The sequence below is a fragment of the Macrotis lagotis genome, chromosome 1 (assembly GCF_037893015.1).
Source record: "Macrotis lagotis isolate mMagLag1 chromosome 1, bilby.v1.9.chrom.fasta, whole genome shotgun sequence".
In the NCBI taxonomy this organism is placed as follows: Eukaryota; Metazoa; Chordata; class Mammalia; order Peramelemorphia; family Peramelidae; genus Macrotis; species Macrotis lagotis.
Window position 1 is genome coordinate 818,733,971 of NC_133658.1, and position 10,636 is coordinate 818,744,606.

General features: G+C 39.0%; 1 protein-coding gene across 1 annotated transcript in view; it reads right to left on the reverse strand.

Moving 5' to 3' along the window:
- CTSC (cathepsin C) overlaps window positions 1–4,038 on the reverse strand; it is a 42,574-nt gene extending 38,536 nt beyond the window's left edge. Inside the window, exons 1-2 of the mRNA XM_074217073.1 lie at window positions 3,846–4,038; window positions 88–233 (exon numbers count right to left, since the gene is read on the reverse strand). Of these exons, the coding sequence (XP_074073174.1) occupies window positions 88–233; window positions 3,846–4,023 (324 nt within the window). The 5' untranslated portion in view covers window positions 4,024–4,038. The remainder of the gene's footprint in view (window positions 1–87; window positions 234–3,845) is intronic.
- Window positions 4,039–10,636: the final 6,598 nt, after the last annotated feature.

Here is a 10,636-nt window from a genome sequence, read left to right on the forward strand (position 1 = left end):
TTTCACTTTTTTTGATGGTGACAAAACAAACAAATAGTAAATACAGGGTTCAATGAAAATAAGAAAACAATCTTTAAGAAAACTGACCTTAAAAAAGGCAAACCATTTGTAGTCATTTAAGATAACCTCAAAACCTTGATTGTAAATGATTGTGAAGAAGCCAGAATTGCCAAATTCATCAGTTGCCACATCTAACTTCTGCAGATTTACTATCACTTTTTTCCTTGGTGGTCCTAGGAACAAGAAACAGCAAAGAAAAATTAAACATTCAAGAAATAGCAATAATCCTTCTCATATTTTTTTTTCCATCTTAACCAGACTGCCTTCTTCTTCTGCACCAGATTTGGGATCTTTTCATCATCCTTTGTGAAAATAAAAGGTAAGCCTCATTTTTGGCTAAGTTATCTGAAAGATAATCTTTCGACTGTTGCTTAGCCCTGTGGAAAACATTGTTCTTAAGTATGAGGGTTATTGAGAATTTTCTTTAGGGGATCATGTAACTTGTCTAAATTAACAAAGTTAGAAAATATTCCATCCAAAATTAGAACTATGGCTTCTTTCTCTATCCAGTATGCCAGCTCAAACTAAGTGTCAAGGGTAAGAGGTAACAAAATGAAGAGACCTAGGGGAAAGACAATAAAGGAGACAATAATGAAACTAAAAAATGAAAACTTCAGGAATTAGAACAGAACAGATAGCAGCGAGGCTAGAAAGCTGAGTCTGGTGTTAGGAAGGCCTGAGTTCAGATTATTATTTTTGTGACATTGGACAAGTCATGTAATTGCTCACTGCCTCAGTTTCCTTAACTATAAAAGAGGGATAATAATACCACCTACCTCAATAAGTTGCTATGAGGAAATGAGATGTTTTTAAAGCATTTAACATAGTGCACCCAGTAGGTGCTTAATAAATGCACTCTCTTTCCCCTTTCTTAACTCATCTAAATTCATAATATATCTATTTCTAAAGCAGATCCATTGTTTCTCTTCTGCAGGATTTAACTGCACTGACTCTACCAAAACATGACAAACATTTTCTTCAGCATTATTTCTTTGGGGTCATTGTTGATATGATCTTGGAGATTTCTTAAGTCAGGAGAAAATGGGAGTTCCAATCCATTTTTCAGTCACTTGCCACTTTATTAGGTGTGACCTTGGGCAAGTCACTTAACTCTGCCTTGCATCCAGACCATCTTGAGTCATCCTGATACATATCTCTCTTCTGGATGCAAATGACTCTGGAGGAGAAAGTGAGGCTGATGAAAATCCAATTTATGTGCTTGTCATGGCATCATCTCCCTGATGCCATGGTTTTCATCGAGAACAAAGGACAAAACATCATCTTTAACTACTGAACTCTTTAAGTACCACTATTTTTATTTGGTTATTCTACTTTCAAAGAGTTGTGATTTCCCCATGAGGATATTCCCTCTTCCTACTTCCCCACCCAACCAATTTGATCATAAATGCTCCACAGATTGGTATCTTACCAATGTGTCACAGGATCACAGATCCAAAGTTAGAAGATCCTTTAGAGACCCTCTCATCCAAACTTCCCATTTTACAATTGAAATTTTTCATAGAAATGAGACTAAGAAATTAAATGATTTGTTCAGTTAAACATCTAGGCCACACAGGAGGCAGGTTAAGAACCCAAACTTTCCTGACTGATTCCAGCACTCTTATTAATTTTTAATGAGTTGCACTAGTAATGAAAAATATATTCCCTAGGGATGATAAACTTTTAGTGATAAACTGTAGAACTTAAGCTGGTCCTCAGACAATATGAAGCCCCAACTCTCAAGTCTTTCCGGATTTGTTAGAATTGGATTCTTTTCCAGACTTTTTCAAAATCAGTCATGTCCCCACCCTAATAAAGCATCAGAGGATGACTTGAGTACCTCTAACCTAAAAACATATTTCTGTGTATAGCTTCCACAGAGTTTGAGTTATATCCACATGTGTGAACTCTTTTATGTGAGATAAAGAACAAATTTAATGCTCCTCTCCAAAGTTGAGAATCACTTTGGTCAGTCAGCTGCCAGTCTTACCTATTCAATAGATAGCATACTTTCCATAAGGGAAAATGAACCGAAGCTTCTTATAATGCTTCTACAATGTGGAATTCTAGACTTTGGTACAATTTCTAACATAAATAAAGCCAGTACCAGCTCTAAGAAACTCAATCTATTGTCAGGTTGTAATCATTGATTGTTTTTGTTCTTCATTCCTGAAGAAAATCATGACATCAGGGAGGTGATGCCATGAAAAGCACATGAATTGGATTTGAGTGAGGGATTCTATGCTAAGTCACTTCTCCAGATTCATCTGGGTCCAGTGGCCAGATATGAATCAGGACAACTGGAGAGGGCTCTGGACACCAGGCAATCAAGGTTAAGTGACTTGTTCAAAGCCACACAGCAGTGAATGTTCGAAATAAAATTTGAACTCCCATCCTCTTAATTAAGGCTAGGGCTCTATTCATTTCACCATCTAGTTGCCTATTCATAGAAGAGCTGGAAGGTCCTCTGAGGAAATCTAGTCCAATACCCTCCTTTTTTTGTGGGGGGGTGGGGGTGGAAAAAGGGGATGTTTTTAAAGAAGACAGAGAGGCAAGGGCAGCTAGGTGGTGAAGTAAATAGAGCGCAGGCCCTGGAGTAAGGACCAGAGTTCAAATGTGACCTCAGACACTTAATTACCTAGTGCTTTACCTCATTGCCTTGTAAAAAAAAAACAACAGAAAAAAAGACTAAGTTCATGACTTGCTCAAGGCAGGGTCAGAATATGTATCCAGATCTCTCTCCTGAATCCAAATTCACTGTAACAAGCTGCAAGACCTTATAGAAAACATACTTTAGAAAATTCCATTAACAATTATGAGACTGGGTTGTTTTATTTTGTACTGCAAGAAAACTAGGTGTTATTTTTTTAACTTAAAAATTTTCCTTACTCTGTCTCAGGAAATAGCTTACCAGAAGTTATACCCTGAAATGGGAACAGTAGTCTTGCAGAATATTTAAATTAGAACTCTTTTTGGAAACTCTAGATTATCAGTTTCCTCATCTCTCTCTCCCATCTTAAAATGGAAAAGTTTTCATAACTGTTCCTAATATCTTCTAGCTCACCCCCCCCCTTCCCCCAGGCAAACTCATGTCAGACCACACTACCAAATTTCACTTCATGAAATTGCCCAAGCTAGTATAAAAAAGGCCACACGTTCTAAATTTCCAGATTTGGTCCCTAAAATCTTGCATCTGAGGGAAAAATGGGAAAAGGAGAGAAATAGCAAGCTCGAGGAAGGATCCTGGAGTCAAGGTGTCTGTAATCTGCTCAGCTAAAGAATGAAATTAATAAAGAATATGCCTCAGAAGATGCTTTTGGAATTCGATTTACACCACTTTACAACCAAAAACCTAAGTACCGTGGTGTCCCCATTAGACTGGAAACACCTAGAAGACAAAGATTCTGTGGTGGTGGTTGGGGGTGGGGGGGGATTGGTCTGTCTGTGTTTGCATTTCTTTCAAACCCTTGGGACACAGGCTTTTAAGAACTGCTTGTTGACTGACAAGTGTGCAATTTTACAAAAGCTCTTTCAGGGTCAAAAAACCATTTTTTGAAAATAAAGTTCCTAATGGCTGAGCTTTAGGAGCTGAGAAGAGTGAGGGAGAAAGTACCTGGGGCATTTTAGGGCAAACTCTTAATAAACTTCGCTTCATTGAACTAAAAGGGGAAAGGAGAGGAGAGGCAGCGGGGGGAGGGGACAAGGTTAAGGAAAGGGCCTGGCTACCTGTGAGGAGAGGAGAAGCGGAAGCCAAGAAAAGGAAGGAGGTGGCTGGGCAGGCTTACCCAGCTCCGAGCAGTCGATGCGGTTGTCCTGGGGCCCCCGCCCTTCCGACACCTGGAAAGCCCAGGTACCCAGCAGATCCGAGTAGGAGCAATTGGCGGGAGTGTCTGAGGAGGCGACGCGCACCTCCGAGAGCAGGACGAGCAGGACGGGCAGCAGCCGGCCGCCCCGCGGCCCCATCCCTGCCCGGACGCGAGCAGCTCCCGCCGAAGGCGTGCAGGACCAGAGCCCGGGCCAGGCGGGCCGAATCGCCAGTCCGCAGACCCCCCGTGGGGAAGGGATTTAAAGCTCTTCAGCTTGAGGGGGCCGGAAAAGAGGAGGCCCCAGAGGGATCACGCGCTGGGGGCCAGATAGGGCGGGGGAAAGGGGGACCGCGAGCACCGCCTCCCTCCCCACCCTCACTCCGCCCCTTTCAAAGTTTGGGGACTAGGGCTGGCTGGGTGACAGCACATGTGCGGTCCCGGCGCCCCCGGCCCGGGGCTGCCTCTGCAGCCCGGGTGCGAGCTTAGCGCGCGGGACTGGGCTCCTGGCAGACTAGCGACACGAGAGACCAAAGCTCGCCCGTCCCGGGGCTGACAAAAGATCCCACGCTGGGGAGCCAGCAATTCTGCACTCCCACAGTCTCGAGTTTCTGGTGCTCAGTCCTAAGCGGCTGGCCTGACCTGCTGGGTCAGAGGCTTAGAATGACGTGTCCTGAGAAAGTGCTTCAGGCCAAGGCTAAGCCCCAGGGAGCCTAGGGTGGAAAAAAAGGACAAAACTCTCCTCAACTTCCCAGAAAAGAGACAGAGAAACCCCACACTGGCCCTGGTCTGGACTATCCCCACCCTATCCCTCCCCTCCTCCCCACCCCTGTCTTGTTTTTCCCTTTCAGTTCTCTCCTGACCTTGCCTTCCTAGGGTCTCCTCCTTCATTGTCCAGTTAATTTCTTTTGACTCCTAATTATACTGTCCTCTTCCGAAAGTCTTTCCCAAAGAGGGTGGGTTCCCCGCCCTCTCCTCTGCCCAGAACTTTCCATCTCTCTAACACACGTAATCAGGTAATGTTTTGTATTTTGCTTAATTGTTTACTATGCTTATCTGTCTACCAGACTTTAAAGGTCACCAACTGAATTATTTAAACTTTGTATTGTCCCCCTGTGCTCTGCACACCAAACTTACCAAACAAATGTTTATTTTTTCACAGTGCTTTTGCTCTACTTACTTCATCTGTATGTAAAAGGAAGAATGTGGATTTCCTGTTTCTGCCAGGGTAGAATATATGTTAAACCTTACAGGTCTTGGAGGTTACATAAGTGATGTGGACCTAGGCTGGATGTGGATGCCACGTTCTTGGCTGTATTTATAGCAGACTTTCTTATTCAAGTTACAGTGTGGCTTATAATAGATGGTTGCTCAGGTCTCTTGCTTCACCATCTTTTAGCAGATTGGATCCATCTGACCTTTGGAGTTTTAAGCAGGAGGTGTCAGAAAATTTAACACAGGGATAACTGGCTTGTGGTGCTAAACCCTAAGAGCGAGACAGAGACCAAAATTGGATAAGTTTGGAGATCTTTAATTTTCTGGGAACTACATGAGGATGAAGAGTACCCAAGTCAGACAGTATCTGAGTGTCCTGGGTATAGGGTTTTAAGAGTGTTGGGGGGGGGGGCAGTACTGAGAGCAAGCAGGATAAAGAAGCAAAGACAGCAGTTAGATATATTGCCATACTACTACAAACATATGTAAACATATGGTTCAGTATTGAGAGGGGACTAGACAGAGTGGAAAAGGGTCAGGGTCTCTATATTATTTCTGACCACGTTTCCTGAGCCAAGGGAGTCACATATTCACGGGCTTCCCATAGGTTTGAGGGGCTAAAATTTACTATCTTATGGTTCCAGCTGCATCTGGGGAAGGGGAGGCAGCCCTGGGAGGAAGCAGGAATTTTACAGATACACCAGGATAATTAGGCAAACAAGGGTGCTTTGTGAATCTTAGACAAATTTATGGTATATCTGTGACACCCCCCCCCCCCAGAGTCAAGCATTTGGGTCCTGTCAGATTATTTTCAGACCCAAAGGCACCTACATAAAAGTTATATTTCTGAGGACTTTCTCGGGGTCCAGAAAGGTGTCAAGGACCCCTTCTATACAGGGATTATACAAATATTGATATTGTACTAAATTCCCTACTTATTTTTCAAAATAACTTAAACCCTTGAGTTATCATTTTCATAACTTGGGTAAGCATGAACTACAAGCATCTTTACAAAGCATCCAAGTTTCATCCTTAAATCTCAAACCACCTATCTCTTTAAGTTGTACAGTCCAGCTAAATCAGAGATAAGACTAGCTTTAGATAGGGTATAAACATGCCACCCAATAGTCTCCTACCTTTTCTTTCAATGGAGAACATCTGCACCCTGCCTCTCCTCCTTTTCATAAGAAGGAAATAAGTAGCAGTGTCACACTTACAGAATCAAGGGGAGGTTACAAAAACAGATCCCCTGACTACACAAAGTATACATAGGTGAGAAATGGTGAAGATGAACTGGTCCAGTGTCTCTCTCCTCTTCTCTCCTGGAGACATCTGATGTCCTTCTGCATCTTCTGAATCTGTTCCAAAAAGTCCTCTCCAGCTCAAGTGACTAGTTGAGACTTTGTCATTTGGTAAAGAATCTGCTAAACATTTTAGTCAGATCAAAATACATGTTTGCTTCACAAGACAATGAGATTTTGGAGCTTACTACAATTTACATTTTGCATTATTGCCATATTGGCACACATACTTCACTTTAACACAATAAACTTTTATTGTTTTACTATATGAGCAAATTTCCAATGAGAATTATCATACTGACTTAAGCTTGTAACATATACATTCAACAGTTATCTTAGTTCAGAGTACCTAGCACATGGTTTAAAAAAAAAGCCCTAGACTTTGCTCTTATTATAATAATGGCTCAAACATCCTTAACCAAAATGAAATTTTTCAAAATATTCCCAAATATACCATTGATTTTCCTTCTCCTAATATACTTATCTGACTTACATTCCTTTCCTTAAGCTAGGCCTTAAAACTGTAATTATCCTAAGAATTTCCCTTTCTTCTTCTTGCCTAAATATCCCTTCTAAAAATTAAAGAAACCTAATTCCTATCTTAACATGTAGCTGTTAGGTGTCAGAGCCACACACCTAACACACCTAATCTGTCTCTGACTATTGGATCCAATTCACCTAAAACTTCTTTTTTCTGGTTTGCTTAGAAGTCATATAGATCCAGGACATCAAAGGGAAATTCCCTTTATAGGGAATATCAGTGTCCAGGCAGAGGTTAAGTAGGTAGTCAAATGTCTTAGGCCAGATTTATTTTTCCAGGTGAGACATTATCCAAATGGCACTTTGGGGAAATCAAGTCAAAAAGGTCCAACCTCAGCCATACTGAGAAGCCGCCCCTTTGGCTGCACATCCCTGTTACCTGACATCATGGCTTCCTTGGCTGCAGGAACATGACATTTACCCAGTAGCATTTCCTTTTGCTGACCATCCTAGTATCTGATATAAAAAGAAAATTGATTAAAAGTCCTGTGATCTAAAATAGTTGTTTTACCTAATTAGATCTCCTAGTGAATCAACTTCACAATTTAGATGGGGGGGGTCCATAATTAATCAGCTCCCTTCCTTTCATCAGAATACATTAAATCAGCTTACTTTCTAAACATTCAAAAAGCAGTCAAGTTCTCCCAGTATCTGGAGTATTCCTTGAGAGATGTTAGCTGGAAAGGCAGGGCCATTGTCTGACCTGATTCCTAGTAGGAGGCCATATCAGAGAGGGGCTCATTTAGAATTTGTTAAACTACTACCATGGCTGTTTCATTAGCTTCTACCCATTCTGAAAATGTGTCAACAAAAACCAAGAGATACTCAAACTACTACACGTGTTTTCATGCAAGAGTTTTTCCTGTCTCTTTCTATTGTTTTTGAGATATGAATTTTTCTGCCCATTCTCCACCATCCTTCTGCTGCCTTCTTCTCCACCAGTTATTCAGTGAAGGAATCTTCTGAGGAGGAACAGGTGGGACCTGGTGACAGGGGTGGGGGGATGGGGTTTGGGAATTCAGGGGCTGAGATCTCTAAACTTAACAAAGCAGTAATAAGTGTAACACATTAAGAATTAGATTTCACAAAATAATCTTTCCATTATTACAGTTATACCTGAACCTACAGATCTAGAGCAAGATCCAACACATCATTTAAAATTTCAGGGAACCCAGAGGGTCATGATTTTTGATAATTTCCCTCATTAAAGCAATCAAACATTAATTCCAGCTTTAACATCATTACAATAAAATTGTTTATATTGCCAAAAGTAGATCACATGTTTGATAACACTACTCATCATCTTACTCATTGATAAGGCATCTAAGTAAGGTTACATAAATTTAATTGCCCAATTATTTTCCAAAGCCCCTCACATGTATTCAACATTATTGGAAAGGGTACCTTGCAGTTAAGATATACTGTAAACATTAAATTCTTAACCTACATGAAACATAAGGTTTTCGTGCTGACATCTCATTCTCTTAAAGCAACATAAAACAACAGATTCTCTTAAAGTTAACTTTATAATTAAGTATCTTTTACACACAAACCTCTTCTAAATTTTTACTTTATAAGCTTATTTTGGAAATGGAAAATTTGCTTTATAAGCTTATTTTATCTCTTCTTTGAAATACAATTCTATTTTTAAAGAAAATGAGATGTTAGTTTTGCACAATAATTTCAAATAATTTCAAAAGCCCAATGGACACTTATTACCCATGACAGTGTTACAGTTATATGTATAAATTCCTCTTTTTAACAGATAATAAATAAGCTACATTGATCTCACATATCTATATTCCCTTCCATAAACATAAGGTGAAAAACAAAGCCTTTCACAAATTTTCTGGGCCAAAAAGACCTTGAGAGATACAACCTTGTTGGCAAGGTGTTTTCTAGGATTTTTTTTTCCTTCATAACAAATCTTTACAAATGTGATAGATAAAACTTCAATTCATTCACAATTTGTTATTACAAAATAATTTTAAAATATCAAAAAGTATAGCTTAAATTGTTCTTATACAAAGTTTACTGATTGTACACAGCATATTTCAATTGCATGTATGTTCTCTTTACTCACTAAAAGTTTACAATCCAAAGAATTCTTAAGAGAAATGTTTGCTAAAAAAAATCCTTTCTTATAACTCCAAGATTTTCTTTATACTTCTCTTAAATTCCAAAATTCATATTCAAATTAGCTTTAAATCGTTTTCTTTTCAAAGCCTAAAACGTTTGCAAATTCTTATCTTTATCAGTGCAATTCTAACTTCTCCATGCTCTCACTTATAAGAGCTTTCTATCCTCACTGGCCAACATTTCTTAACATTAGAACATTCTATGTTCTAAAAATTGGAGATTCCCCACAATTTGAGATATCAAAGTAATATGTACTGATTCTTTACCTTTACTGTTTATCATTATTCACTCACTCCATATTTTTCCCAAAGACATGAAATACATTCTAATCAGTGTAAAATATTACCTTCCCCTTGTTTAGTTATTCTCAAGCTAACTCACAAGTCTGTCCTGACTCCCATGACTCTGGAGGGGCATAAAACATCAGAATCCAAACTCAAACACTTTTTTATACAAACCCCTTAATTCAATTTACATGTATCTTTAGATTAGCATTTATAGAATCAATAATAACATAATAAGATTAACATTTATCTAGCAATTGCTTTCATATCAAACTTTTCACTTTATGAGTTTTATTACATCTCCAATCAATTGACTTCCAAAGTACCAGGTTAAAGCAATTTTTAAATCAACCACACATAAACACATATCTCCCCATAGACTTATAGTACTATACTTTCTTTTTTTAACAATGATTTGTAAATCACAAGTTTCCAAAGTTCCCAAAGTCCATCTTTGGTGCACAAAGTCAACCCTGCTCATACCTCCTGTCTACATGCTTTTACCAATTTCCATACTTAACAAATGGTTCAAAAATCCTAATTGTCTCTATGCCTGTATTTTCTTTCCAGTTCTTTCCAAACCTCTGACCCAGACTATACAGCTCACAGTTTCCTTCAATATACTCTTCCACCATTCTTTGTTATTAGCTCTCCTTGACTTTAATTCACACTATTCTGAACTAGAATCACACAGCCTATACAGTTATATATAAACCACAGATATGATTCCACTTTTCACAATAATTTTCCATTCCAAGGTTTTAATATTTAGCATTTCTTGATTATACCTGATAAAATCCCGGAGAAGGCAGTCATTCAAAACTCCCTTAGCCTAATTTGAACATTCTCTTTCCCCCTTCTTCAAATAGAGTAAGCTGAATATTATAGAAGGACAATCCTTTATGGGGGGGGGGGGTTGATCTTCTATTCTTAAATCCTTACATGTCCCAAAATTTTCTGTTATAAATAACATTATCAAAATCTATATTGATAAACTTCTGAAGCTCTAATGATGCCCATATCATTCTGGGAAAAGATTAACTATTTAGTTTCCCCTATACTGGCATATCTTGGTATCCACATTATACACTTTAGGATTAATGTGACTCTCTTGTCTTTCTGAAATTTGTTTTCCCACAACTTTTTTCAAACTAAAATAGCATTTCTTTCTGTGATTTCTTTCTTTTAACATATTTGGTAATCTTCACTGTCTCTTTCCTGTTTCTTTAAATTCAAAATAAGGTCCCTTTTAACACTTACTTTACTAATTCTTCCTGAAGTAACTCTCTCTCTT